Genomic DNA, 14,093 nt, shown 5'->3' on the forward strand with positions numbered 1-14,093 from the left:
AATGCGGCGGTGACGTCAGGCAGCTCCGGCCCAGAGAGCAGAAATAGGGCTGGCCCGGCCCGCGCCGCGGACTCGCCCGCCGCCGCTCCCGTCCCGGCCCCGCCGCCCCCGGCCGCCCCGGCCCGCCCCGCCGCTCCCCTCCCCTCCGCAGGTGAGTGCTGCGAGGAGCATCCGCTCGCCCGGGGTGCGCGGTACCGTCCGCTTCGTACCGCGGGGCTCCGCGCTGCCTCGCGTCCCTGCGCCCCGCGGGAGCGCTGCCATCCCCACCCGGGCCGGGGCTGCGCTCCGGGATGCGCAGCCTCCGGATGCTGCTTTCGCCGCCGCCGCCCTCGCAGACCCCTATCCGCCCGCCCTGCGCCCCCGGGCTGGGCGCGGTAACAGGTGGGCGCTCGCAGCGGGTCTGGGAGCGGGCAGGGTGGGACGGGTTCGGAGGATGTCACTGCATCCCTATCCCGCGCTCACTAACGTGGGGAGCAGCGGGTGGAAACGCCGCCGGTGGAGTGGACGCGGCTCCGTCTCCTCTGCCGCGGAGGGAGGCGCGGGGCCCGCGTTCTTCACCCCATCTCTCCGTGCCGAAGCTGTGCGCTGGGACCGCAGCGGCCGTCGATGGAGCGCGGGGTCGTGCGGCGCTTCCCGCCGCGGTCGCGAGTGGGGCCGGCGGTTCCCTCCGCGGCCCCTGGGTGGCGCCGTGGCGCCGGGCACGTTCCCGCGGAGCGCCCCGTCGGGGCCGCTGCCCTCCGCCGCGGGCCGGGGGTAGCGCGGCGCGGCGCGGCCGGAGGCCCCCGTGACCCGGGCGACCTTCAGTCCCCGGTACCTCCGTTGGCAGCCGGCGCGTTGAGTTTGCGGCCGGCAGAACAGAGTGATGGGTTTTTTTCTGGCTTTCCAACTTGTCCAAATCGTTGCTGCGTGGTGGGAACCGGCGGTGGTGGTGCTGAACGCAGGGTACCGAGCCGGAGCGTGATGGAAGGGAGGGCGCGGGACTTCTCTGAGCAAACCTGTGATTGAAACGTACCCCGGTGTCATGGAGGCTACCTTAAAAACAAAGGTTACATGCCAGCGGGGTTGAGGAGTTTCTTGGCAGTGCTTCATCCCTACTGGATTGATGCTCCCAGATTTCTCCTGGGAATGATGAAGTGTCTTGGAGAATTTAAAGATCAAATGAAATATTCTTAAGTATGTTTTTGCCCAAGTGGAATGTCTCATTTGTACTCAGATATCGCAGCAGATTCCCATGAGTTCTTAATGCATCAAAACTTTATTTCTCTAAGATAGTGTAGATAGCTGACTGAAATGGTTATTTGGCTTCATTGTGTCTTGCTGAAAGGTTATCTTAGAACAGTTTTTTTTTTTTCCCCTTAATTTTGTAGCAGTTGTAGCACCCGACAAGAAATTATGGACATCAAAATTATTTTGCAGGCCATAGAAATGCTGTTTAGATAAGGCTGAAGCAATTGGAGCAATTGATGGCACAGGAACTGAGGACCAGATTCTTATCTGGTATTAATAGAGCCAATTTATACAGAGGTAAGGACTTGGTCTGAATGCTTTCCTTTTGCTATAGCAACAGTCTTAACTTTTGGTAATTAAGTTCAGCCTCTTTCTAATATGAAGCTTGTTGGAAATTATTAAAAACTATTGTGAACTATTAATTTCTCAATATTAAAAAAACCCAAGCTGCAATTTACGTAGCCCTGAAAACAAAGACAATAACTGCCTTTGTCAAATGCTTCTATCTTATTAGAGTCACCATAATTGGATTGTTGAAGCTTCTGTGTTGTGGAGGGAAAAGTTGTGTGGTTTTTGCAGCAATCTAGCTGTTTGACAGCTCCTATTGCATGTCACAGAAGTGCTTTAAATGATTTGTGTTGTTCTTCACTCAAATGGCCAGTGTGATCAGTCCCCTTCCTTTTTCAAGGTGACCCTTTTTGCTTCAGCAGTCCTGAAACCTGTGCCTGTATCTTTGGCTTACATCTGCTTTCTGTTATTCCTCTTCATTTAGAGGTGTTGCACCAATTTTCTTATGAGTTGAGACTTTGTGTGTTGATGCCTGAACAAATGTGTCCAAGCTGTGGATGTGTGTTTGGCAATGGCCCGTGTACAACAGCACCTGCAAGATTTGGCCCCTGTGCCTGGTCCGGGCAGGCTGGGCACAGCACATGTGGGTCAGTGAGCTGTTGGGTTTGAACTTCATTGACAGTATGTAGCATGGTCCTGCTGTGCTTGTGGTAGTAGTCCTTGGTTAAAGCAAGGCCAGCTGTAAGGAAGGTTATAATGCTCTTTCTAGCTCAGAGGAAGAAACCACCACCTTTAGGCAAACTTTTAGGCTTTGTGTAGTGTCTTTAACATAAGAGTCAGAATTGCTTTGGGAGTAATTCTCCTCAAACCAAAGGAACTCTACTTTGTTGCACTTTAAAATAGTCTGGTTTGATTCTAGCATCTGCATTACAATTACTAATTTCTGCATTATATAGTAGATTAAAACCTGTCTCTCTGCTGACAGGCATTGCTAAGAGCAGATGTGTGATAGACTCCCTCCTGCTCCCCCCAGCTCCTGAGAGACTTCCAGTGCTTAGTGACAAATGTTGTTAATTTATTTTTCTTTTGAGTACAACTGCATGTTTTATGCAGACATTTCCATATGCAAGCTTTGATTTCTGTGAGCAGTGATGTCCGTATAGCCTCACATCCTGCACATCTGACCCTTGTTCAATTGAGGAAAAGAAATTGATGTCACAACTTGTCTGAGTTGACAGTGGTGGTCTGGATCTACTCTACCAATTTGAATTCTTCTGCTAACTTTAGGGGACTTCAGACTGCAGTCCAGTAGCTGTATTGAATGATGTGACTGCAGACCAGATTCTATACGGAGCTGTCCACTTAGCTCAGGTTAAGGTGGTGCTGAGCTATGGTTTAAGATGCCAAGTGACATGAAAGTGCTGTATGACTTGAAAGTTAAGCCTCACTTGATATTTATGGTGCATATTTATTGCTTGGTTTAGGCTATTCAGAAATATAATGTATATTAGTGTCCTCCTCTTACTATGAGTGAGAGCAATTAGTGTACTGTCAGTCAGTGTGTAATAAAAATAAGTAATTTCTGAACTGACTAGAGAAGGATGTTGTACAAATTCAATTTATATAACAACTGGAGTTTCTAGCAGGTGGAGGCTGCTTTTGCAGTTTCATCAGTGTTATGGGCATCTCAATCCAAACACTATAATGTTTCTTAGCAGTTAGTTATTTACTAAATATATATGAAACTAGCTAGTTCAGCATTTTGCTCTAGGATTATAATTTCACACAACATAGGAGTCAGAGGTCTCTAGAACTGTAAAGTGAAATAGTCATATTTGCTGTGATGTTATCAACTGAGCATACAAAGCACCTCTATAAAGAACGTGAGAAACCGTATTGCTGTGCAAGAGCAATTCATAATGGAACAATGTACTTGTTGCTTATTGATATAGTGCCTTTGGTTTATTAAACATTTATTTCTAGCCCTAGTAACATCACATCTGAGGTTTCTAATTGGAATTTAGAAAGCCTAATAAATTTTTATTTCATCCTGAGTGCTCTCAATTCAGGGTGTTTACATTAGTGCTGTCTGAATTCCATGGGTGCGTGTTGTGTGTGGTGGAGGACTGTGCTTGTCCTGTCCATAGAGTGTCTTTGGGCAGGTGAGATACCTGGGATTGGGTTGATGCCTGTGTAAATGGTTGTTGCTCCAAAACTAATAGTGATATGCCACGACTTGGATACATCCTGCAGCAAATACAGGGTATGAAAACACTAAAATGAGTCCTGTCAAGACAAGGTATGTCACATTCACTTAATTCAGCTAGACTTAATTTTTTCATTAGCAGGTAACTTTCCTTGTTAATATACATTGCTCAAACTAAGCAGCAGCCTGTCACTTGGGCAAATAGAAATGCCATCTCTTGATTCATTAGATGGTCATTATGCTTTGTTACGGGTCTGTGGTAGCATGCTGTGCTGTGAAAGATCAAAACTTCCCTCAGCTACCATGGAAGTGGTACCAGGCTTGAAGACTCCTTTGGTATTTTTGTTGTGAAAAGTAATGACACAATCTTGTATCCTGTTCCCTAAAAACTTCAGGTGAAGTATACAGCTCTCCTGACTGAGTTTCCAGGGCACCAGCACAGGGCTATGCATGTATGAAATATGTGGTAATTCATCTGACAACACTTTGAATAACTCTGCATTGGTTTTACTTCCAAATGATTTTTAAACCCAGAAGACGACAACTACTCCTCAAAAGTGAAAATACTTGCTCACATCACCCTAGTTCCCTTCAGCTGGTGAGGCACTGCCAGGGTGGTACTGCTGCTGTTTATTAGGGTGAGTCTGGGAGGGATTGGCAATGTGTCTTGAACAGACAGCCCCAGGCAGAGCTCATCTTAATTGTGGTAGGAGAAAAATGTCTGCCCTCTTCTGCACAAAATTTGTTTCATATCTTTCAATTTTTAGTGGTTGTGCTGACTGGGCAGGTGCCTTCATCTGGGGGAAGCATGACTGTTCCTGTGTTGAGCGTCAGCTGTCAGACCCTGGCTGGCTGGCCCTGAAAACCTGGTCATAGACTGAGGGAGTGGTAGTGGCTGTATCTGCATGTGGCAGCATCATCCTCTGAACCCCAGAGGAGTAATGATAATTTCTGTCACATTGCTTGGAAGTGTCAAAGTGGTCAAAGAAGGGAATGTGGGTGTCTGGGGCTTTCCTGAAGATCTCCTGAGGGTATGAGTGAGTCCCTGACTGAGTGCCCCTGTGCTGTCAGTTTCTGGAGATGAGGCTACGCTTTGACTTCTGCAGAACTGTAATAACATGTTTTGATGTGGTTTGCTTTTGGCTGCAGCAGTTAGGTTTAGAAATCCCAGGACTCCAGTTCTGCAGGTGCTGTGTGGGAGCAACATGGCCTGTGGAGTAAATCTTTTACAAGACTTTTACACTGTAGGGGTTCACTGCTAAGATATTGGGTGCAAACTAGGAGAATTGGTGTTTTTTGCTGACTTGATGATCTCTAAAGGTTCCTTCCAACTACTACCATTCTAGGATTCTGTGCTATGAGTCTGCAAATGTCCATCAGCAGTGAAGTGTGGATGGATGTCGTCAGCTAAAGGTTCTCTCGTGTTACTGAGTCTGAGCTGAGTTTTGTTGTTATGGTTATTTTATGACTGTTCTCTTGTTTTCAACAGACTTGGAAGGATGAAATCAAGAAGCTTTTGGTTATCTCTCGTATTGCTTGAGGTTTTCCTGTCGATCACGAGGGGATGGATGGACGTGGATAGGAGCAGAAGGCTGTATTCGGATGAGGGGAGGTTGCATCAAGAGGTACTGTACACCAGCTGCTGCTGCAGCTACAACTCTTGTGTTTCTGATTTTGTGCTGTGTTCAGGCTCTGCATACTGTGGAAACAAAGCAATTAAGGGCTTATCCATGATTTGTATTAAATGCCTATTGAGGAGGTTAGTGAAGAAACAGTGAAGCACAAGCTCGTACACTTTTTGAGTGTACTAGCATAGTTCTAGGAGTGAAATTTTGCATCTGGCCACTGGGGCAAAACCAGTATCTCCACAAAGACTTTATGGTATGCTCTGTCCTGCAGAAGCTGGGACTAATGGAACTAAATTTAAGCAGAATTTGTCCTGGCTCTTCATTTGAGTTGCTGGACTTTCAGGTGAAACATTAAAAAAAAAAGTCCTTTGCTGCTTATAAAAAGGAAAGCTGACCCATGGATGGTTGAGAGAACCACCAAGGCTACTGGCTAGAGGATTTCACTCCTGACTTTCTGATGTGAAATTCCTGCAGAGTGCTAAGTAACCAGGAAGGGGCCAAAGGAATATGGTGGCCATAGTGAGGGATGTGGTCTTCATCCAGCTGGAGGGGAACCACAATGCCTGCCTCATTGGGAGGTAGGACTTCTCATGCATTCATGGTAATGCACCCTTCAGTGTTCAGTCCTTGGGCTTGTGGGAGTGGGTAAGCAGCTGAACCTGCTTTCAGTGCTGAAGGTGACAGTGTTGGCTTCTGTGGCAGTGATGTGAATTAGGCTGGTCCCTGTTCTGATGGGTGCTAAATGTAGGCTGTCCTAGCAGGAACAAAGGCTTTCTGCATGAGAGCTTACTGTGTGGCTTGCTGCACAGATGTGGTTAGGCTCAGATTTTTGTATGTCTGAGTCGTGCAAATAAGACTATTAAAAAATCTAGAAATGTGACTTTCATGAAAAGAAAACGATGAATGCTGAAAAGAACTTTAATTAGTTCCTGTCGTGGTTTAGGCCCATCAGGGAACCGAAGTACTGAAGACCTGAGGATTGCCAAAGGGCAGGGAGAGCTTAATTGCCACTTAAGGTTCAGGACAAAACAGAGCAGGCTACTCGGCTTGGGGAAGAAAACAGAACATAATTTAATGCAACATCAACTAAAATATTACCTTAAAACCCCAAAACATAACCAACACAAAACAACACAGAGCAGTACAACAATGAAGAGTCCAACCAGCCCTTTAAGACCACCTTCTTGCCACTCCTCCCATCTTCCCGGGCTCAGAGCCCTGATCCTGGTGTTTTTACCTCCTCCCGCCATGAATGGCCCAGGGGGGCGGGGAGTAGGAGTTTCAGTCAGTCTATTCCTGATGGCTTCTGCCGTTTGTCTCTCCTCAGGGCAGATGGGCTCCACACTAGTCCTCCTCCCTGCATGTCCCTGGGGTACCTCACACACATGGCAGACCTGCACCGGCTGCTCCGATGCGCACTTATCCCAAAGGCTGCAGCTCCTCTCCACCTCTCATGTGGGGCTGCTCTGTGGTGCACAGGGTCCAGCATGGCCTGTGCCATGGCCGCCTCCTCACACAGTCCCTCGCCCGTCTGGGTGCACTCACATGGAGCTGCTGAGGGCTCTCAGTCCTGCCATGGCCCTGTATAGGTTGCAGGGGTACAGCTGTGTTCTCTCCACGGCTTGCAGAGGGGTCTCTGGTCTGGTGCTTCTCCTTCCTTCCTCCTTCTCTGACTGTGGGGTCGACGTGGTCGCCTCCATCTTGTACCACTCTTACACCTCCTGCCAGCACTTCAAATTCCCGTCCTTAAATAATGATCACAGAGGTGTCAGATTGGCCCAGCCGGGCCGGAGGTGGGTCTGAACCCAGGAGCCAGGGGAGAGTCCAAAAACTCTTTACTGGGTCTTCACTGCAACCCGCTCCCCCTGTTACCAAGCAAAAACAGCTCCTTGCTGAACCATGACAGTTCCTGATTATCATAGGCTTGCTAAATGATTGCTGAAATGCCTGGAAGTGGGAGATCGTGGAGGAGGCAAGAGAAAGGAGACTTTGGTATTTTTTAACTGCCATTGCCTAGAACACTTCTGTACTGGCAGACACATTAGTCAGTGCCAAGGTAGCGATGAGCCCTTGATGGATTCATGATGCAATTGGATCTATTTAAGCCTCAGGATTTTGTTCTAGTTGGAGAATCACATTTCTCCCTGTCGCATCCCATCTACAAATACCCACAGTTGTGTGTGTTATTTCAGTAAAGCACTTTAAGCCAATTAATTATGCTTTTTGCTGCTTATCAGGACTTGAAAAATCATTTCAGTGGAGTTGGAGATTTTACAGTTCCAAGTTCTGTCTCAGGTGTACTTTTTCCTTGTTACTCATCCTCTGTTCTGTAAGAGTGAAGAAAAACAGTTCCCCCTCCACATCTCCAATGTTATTTTGTTACGGTGTAGAGACTCAAGTAGTGAACTGGCACTCTGAACATGATCTTGGATTGTCTGAGGTCACCTTTTCTTTGTTACTAAAAAATATTTTGTGTGCTTTTGCATCTTTTAAAAATCCCATTCTTTGCTAAAGCATATTAGTTCTGATTTTGTTTGCAAAAGTTACTCCGAGGGATTAAATTTATTACTCAAATTATTTACTTTAACATAAATTGTGCAACTATTAGACTACTTGAAAGACTAATTCATTTATCTTCCTCTAAAAAGCATGAAGTTATTGTACAAAAGACTAATTCATTTGATCATCCTCTTAAAAACACGAAGTTATTGTACCACCTGATCTTGCTTGAAGTGAAAGGAACTAAGCTATAAACATTTATAAAGATTTGCACAATATTTAACAGGTGTGAATAGAAATTTTTAATCTACAAAAAAAAATGCAGTTAAAATAGCTACAAGAGATGGAAGCTGTGCTGACTTTGTTTTGGTTTTTTTTTAAGGAACTGTACAGAAAGCTTGTTCCGCAGAAATAATGTTTATATAGTGTGGCACCTAACACCAAGGTGAATCTGGAAGCCATGAGCATAGCTTTCAGTTAGCTCACTGAAATTGAGATAGCTACTGTTTTCTCTCAAAAGGCATTTATTTTGTCTTTCAGAAAATCTTTTTGCCAGAATATCTTTTCAATAATAAACCACTTGCAATTGTTTTCTAGTGATATTTGGCTTTGTTCAGCTTGGAGCTTCTTATTCATGGGAAGTTTGCTTCCAAGTTTGTGGTCTGATTAATATGTAATTCCATTAACATGCATTTAAAACATTGAATCACAAATAGAAAAGCTCCTAGCAATTCTCTCAAATTGCTTTAAAAATGTTGAAAGGGTTAATGTACAGGTCAAATAATTTGAAGTGTGCTCTGATCTAAAATTTCTATGAACTTCATCAAAGCAAATACTTAGGTACGGGTTACTGACCTTGACTAATACTTGTTCTGATCTACATAGGAACAAGCTTACTGAATTAAAAACATTGCTTAATTTACGTTCAGATTGCTAAATCGATTTCTGCATGGTCTGTGGTAGAATTATTGCAGTTGTGCTTTGCATTTATAATGGTGAAATAATTCTTGAGGCCCTAGACTGCAATATGCAGCCCCTTCTGCTTAAGAAATTAACTCTCTAATGTAGTAGTTGGGTAGGTTTTCTTGACATGTAGCCTTCCACCTCTCAAATCTATTGGATCTTCCTGAGAAGAGGCTTGTTTTCTGAAATAATTTTATTCCTGACTGGAATAGTTAATAATCACATGCACTCTGAAATTCCATGTGTGGAGAATGAACTAAAATAGAGAAAAGAATTTTAAAAGTCAACATTAGTATTTCACTGAAAGGCTGTGACTTGCCTGGTCCATTTTAATTTTGGAGAATTCTGCTATTACTTCTACATTGTAAAACTTCTAATAGGCTGGCTCCAAAGGGGGCTGGAAAGCTCTGCAAGCTTCTGAATGTTGCACATGATTCTGTGGAGCCAGAAGGTACAGCTTCCTAGGGCTGAACCATCATGGGACTAAATCCTCATTAGAAGAATATCTGCCAAATTATCTAATATATAGAGCTCATCACTCAGGGATGCTATTTCTGGCGAAGTTTTGCCTCTGCCTTCAGCAAGGCCACATTTCATGGATATCTCGGTGCTGGCTTAGAGAAGAGCTTTGAGTTGCCCTGAAGCATGAGGTGCTGTCACCTGGGGTCACCTTTCTTGAAAGAAATTCTCAGAAATGTAGTTCTGAGCCATTGCCACCAGCAGTGACTGTGAAGGGAGTTTCCAGCATGAGTGTAGCAGAAGACATGAACAACCTGGATCCGAAATAACCCCGGAGGTTGGATTTGAAGGAGAACTTGGCCAGGACATTCTGCTGGGAAGCCAGCAATATTACTCCACTCAGTCTCTGCAACATAACCTGTACTTGTAGTTCAGATTGGTTTGTTTTTTTTTTTAACCTACTGGAGTATTTTACAACAGCATCTTGTTAAATAGTGAAGTTTGACAGCTTTCTTTCCTTTTCCTCTTCCCTCCTCTCAGTATGAGAGGATACTTTTCTCTGTATGCCAAAGCCAAGCTGGTTTTGTCATGGTTCCTCGGGCAAGTTTCTCATCTCTTCTCAACCCATGATGCAGCAGAAAAGTGCTGCTGGTCTTCATCAGCTCTTCTAGGAGCAAGTCTCCCATCTGCAGGGAGCTCCTCAAACATGAGTTGGCACAGCACTGCTTCTCAGAAATTAAATCCTGTGTTATGTTTTCTGAGGGACTGCTGGCAGGTAGCCTGAACAATATTGTCCTATCTGAATAGTGTGAAAGCGGAGAGCCATCCTGTGCAGTGGTACATGTATAGTTGTTTTGTGCTGAACTGTTAAAGGAAATATTTGGATGTCACTGTGATAGCTCCTGGGCAGTTACAGTACAGACTGGCAGTACCCTGGACTGCAGAATGAGAACTGCTCTGTGGTTTGGTAGAAATACTTAATTGCTTTCATGCCATGCTCAAGTTTTGCAACCCATCCTTCTATTTAAGAAGTCTCCTGGGACACTACAAACATGTGCCCAGCAACCTACACTCCTGTGGGGAGAAGAGCTGTGTCCCTGGAGGGGCTCTTCCAGCTCACAAGTGATGCTCTATGTGCTCACACGAGGACCAGTGGCTCTTGAAGACCCAAGCACATTTCACCTCTGCAAGCTGCAAGATATTCATACCTCAGAGATGCACCTTAGCTGTCTGTTCCCATAAGGAACAAGGCAGTGTTGGTGTGCAATGGTAGATCCAATTTGAAATGGACAGCATGCTTCAAAGGTAAACTAGGCCAGCTGTGCCAATATTACTTCAGTTCCTTCATAATTTCTACCTATTGTTACCTTATCTGGCTTAAACTATGTTACTAAGCTCAGTATCATGTGTAGTTATACCAATGTTTATTTTATGCTAATGTATGTAGCAAACATGCTCATTTTTGAGGTACTAGAACTTTCATATTGTCACTTAGAAGGTATGAGCTGTATAGAATATCCATCATTTGACTTGTTCATTAGTTATTAATTGCATGACATCTGGACTGCTTAAAATGTCATTTAATGTCACCTTGAACATTGCCATGACTGCAAACAGCTGGGTCATGCCAGCCCCTCTGTGCTGTCCTGCACAGGATGAAGCATCCCTCTGGAGTCCCCTCACAGCCTCAACTGTGCTTGTCCAGGAGTATCAATTTTTGGTGAAATTGTTGATTGTCTTCAGATTATTAAATATTTCACTGCTGCAGCTGAAGGCCCCAGTTGGTTATTCTGAGCAGCAGATGAATCACAGGGATGATGTGCTCCTTCCCTAACAAAGTCATATTTCTTAATCTGACAGAATACAAAAGGAGTGCTTTGGGAAGTAAAGGTACACAATTGCAAAGGCTTTTGATAGAAGTTTTTGCTTGTAATTCAAATAGAGGCATAATTTCAGAGCATGAGCTTAGAATAAGACAGTCACAGTGTATCAATTTTGTATGCAATTGAAGATCTAATATCCTGGTATTTATTTTAAGAATGTTGATTAGTAATGCATTCTCTGCCATATGTGTGTTCTTTTTGATTGTAAGTCACTTTGGAAGATGGGAAGAATCAGATTTCAATTGAAGTCTATACTGGGCTACAGCCTTTTTAAACATTAATGAAGGTAAGGCAAGACAAGGCTTAAATTTATTTTGGTATGTACTGATAATTTACTCCTTGTTACCTGCATTTGTGGTATCTCTAACAAGCTGTAACTGCTGTTTGTAGACTGTTCTAAATCTTAACTAGTATATTATCCTTGTGAAAATGAGAAGCTTTTGCACTGAGTGCTGGTTATCAGAGTATCTGCAGTTCAAGGTGCTGTGGAATATTTTCATAGTATTTGGATAAAAACTGTTGGAGTTCTGCCTCTGCATTCTCAAACCTCACCTACTCCATTCTTGCCTACCCAGAGGGTTCAGTAAATGCTGTATCACATGGGATGCTTGGATGCTGTCCTCTGCAGGGAGCAGAGGGACTGTGGGTTTAGGGTGCCTGGCTCTGTGCTGAACTGTGACAAACTGACCGCAGGAAGTTTTCCTCGTGTCACAATTGAGCAACTGTGAAATATCACATCTATGGAGGGAAATGCTGGTATGTTCCTGAAGCAGAGAATGAGTAAAATGTCTAGCAAATAATAATAAAAAAATCTAAGGCAATTTTAACTTGGCAATGATGTGACTAGAGAGTTAGGCTTTCTGATATTCTGTTCAGATGCTACCTTAAAAGACTAAATGTTGACTTTTTTTTCCAATCTAACATATCCTCTCTTCAAAAAAAGGCTGTAGCAGTAGATTTTAAAGGAAGATAGTTCTACTTAAAGTACTTTTTCCACCATCAAGTAGGGGCTTTCTTAGGGTTTTTTTAGATTAGGAACGGTACACCTGCAAATTTGGTATTTTTAAAACAAACATCCTGTGAGCTTCCTTGTGACAATGTGGAAATCTATGGAGCTGTACCTGGGTTTCTCATCTGAAGTCTGCAAATAGCGAGTAAAATCAGAGATGCAGCAATTATCTCAATTAGCTACCGTATGGGTGAGCAGATGATACTGTGTGATGTGAGACATCAGAGCTGCTCTCAATGTTTATACCAGGCAGGACAAACCTAAATTGCCAGCGTCTGTACTGATAGCAAGCTTTCTCTAAACAGAAATGCAGGATTTTTTTCCCTTGTGCCTGCTCAAAAAAAAAAAAAAGGAAAGAGGATGTTTTCTGCCTCATTAGCATCTTTTTTTGAAAATATTCTGTGTTCATGATTGTAAACAGAAAATCCTGATTCTTGAACTAAACTATGTGTTAGTCATAACCACTGCATATGTTACAGTCTGGAAGAAAAGTGCCTTGCCTAGCCCTGTACTGGATGTCGCTAATTTTCTTGACCTCTCACTTGAGATACAGAAGAGCATGCTCTGAAAGGGGAAGGAAAAAAATTCCCTGGGATGTTAATCTATTAATAGGAACAGCCACTTCTCTGTGAGTTTGCTAAATGAGTCTAGGCTGTATATTTAGAAATTGTACAGCAGTTAGGCTGACCCTGAGAGCAGATCCCTGGAGACTTGGTGTGTGTAGAGGTAACATCTAATTTAGTGATAGACCCAGCAGGAGCACAGCTGCATGTGCTGAATTTGATTTATCCCCTTGCACAAGCACTTTGTGGAAGAGACTGCAGTATCTGGTAAAAGGATTGCTACAGTCCAGCAGTACAGGCAACTTGTGGCTCTGAAACATGTTGCCTGTTCTTCTGCATGTCTTCCATCTGCAGCATTAATTGCTTTTTGGCAATCCCCTATGTTAATCTTTGCTTACAGTAATGAAGAAGGGACTCCTTTTGACTAAATCTATGTCAGTATTAAAGGGCAGGAGGCTGGAAGCACTGCAGAGTTATCCTGTGAATTGCTATACTTGAGGGCAGTTGGTACCTGTTGGGTACCAAACTTGGTGGTACATGTTAAGCATCATGTTTGTGGGGTCAGAGGCTGCTAACAAGAGGCTGACAAGTTCATAGCTGTACACAAATCTCTGTAAATGCTGGTATGCAAATGGAGGAAGTTGGAAAGGATCTACAGAGACACTGTGTACAGAAGATTTTCCCCTTAAAATACTACATTGAGCTCAGTAATTTCTGCTGATGTGCCTCACATGTTTGGATTATAGGGACTCATCCTCTGGTTTCAGTCAAAGGAAAACTAGGAAGAAATAGTAGACAGGAACTAGTATTTTCTGATTTCAAGCCCAATTGTGACTTTAATTACCACTCTTCAAATTGTAATGCAGGAAACTGCTTGTGGCCATGTGTGAATGTACAGGGACAAAAGGAAGAAGCACTGTTACAGAAAAATCAGGAAAGTGTTTTCACTCCCTGTTGGTTGATTGTTTCTGTGCAATGCATGTCACTTACAAACTAAGTATGAAGTGCTGTGTAGCTACTGTAATTGGTAACAGTGCTAGACTCTGCATGCATTTCAGGGCAGGAGCCCTGTCCCTGTTTCAACTCTGCAGCCTGGCCCACAGCCCCATGGGGCAGTGCTGGGGCTGTCCCATTGCCTTGTGGCAGGAGTGTGTAGCACAAGTCAGCCTGGAGAAGATGAAACTGAGGGGAGACATCATTAATACTTATAAGTATTTAAAAGGTGCATGTCAAGAGAATGGGACAGCACTTTTTTCTATACTATCCAGTGGAAGGACAAGGGATAACAAGCTGGAACACAGAAAGTTTCACTTAAACATAAGGAAAAACATCTTTTTTGTAAAGGTGAGGGAGCCCTGGCACAGACTG

At 44.0% G+C, this 14,093-nt stretch overlaps 1 protein-coding gene across 2 annotated transcripts in view; it reads left to right on the forward strand.

The window, feature by feature from the left end:
• Positions 1–5,220: 5,220 nt before the first annotated feature.
• The window catches only part of FSTL4 (follistatin like 4), a 229,182-nt gene continuing 220,309 nt past the window's right edge, over positions 5,221–14,093 (forward strand). For both annotated transcript variants that reach the window (XM_062002672.1, XM_062002673.1), the window contains exon 1: positions 5,221–5,346. In XM_062002672.1, the coding sequence (XP_061858656.1) occupies positions 5,221–5,346 (126 nt within the window). The remainder of the gene's footprint in view (positions 5,347–14,093) is intronic.

The sequence above is a fragment of the Colius striatus genome, chromosome 9 (genome assembly GCF_028858725.1).
Source record: "Colius striatus isolate bColStr4 chromosome 9, bColStr4.1.hap1, whole genome shotgun sequence".
In the NCBI taxonomy this organism is placed as follows: Eukaryota; Metazoa; Chordata; class Aves; order Coliiformes; family Coliidae; genus Colius; species Colius striatus.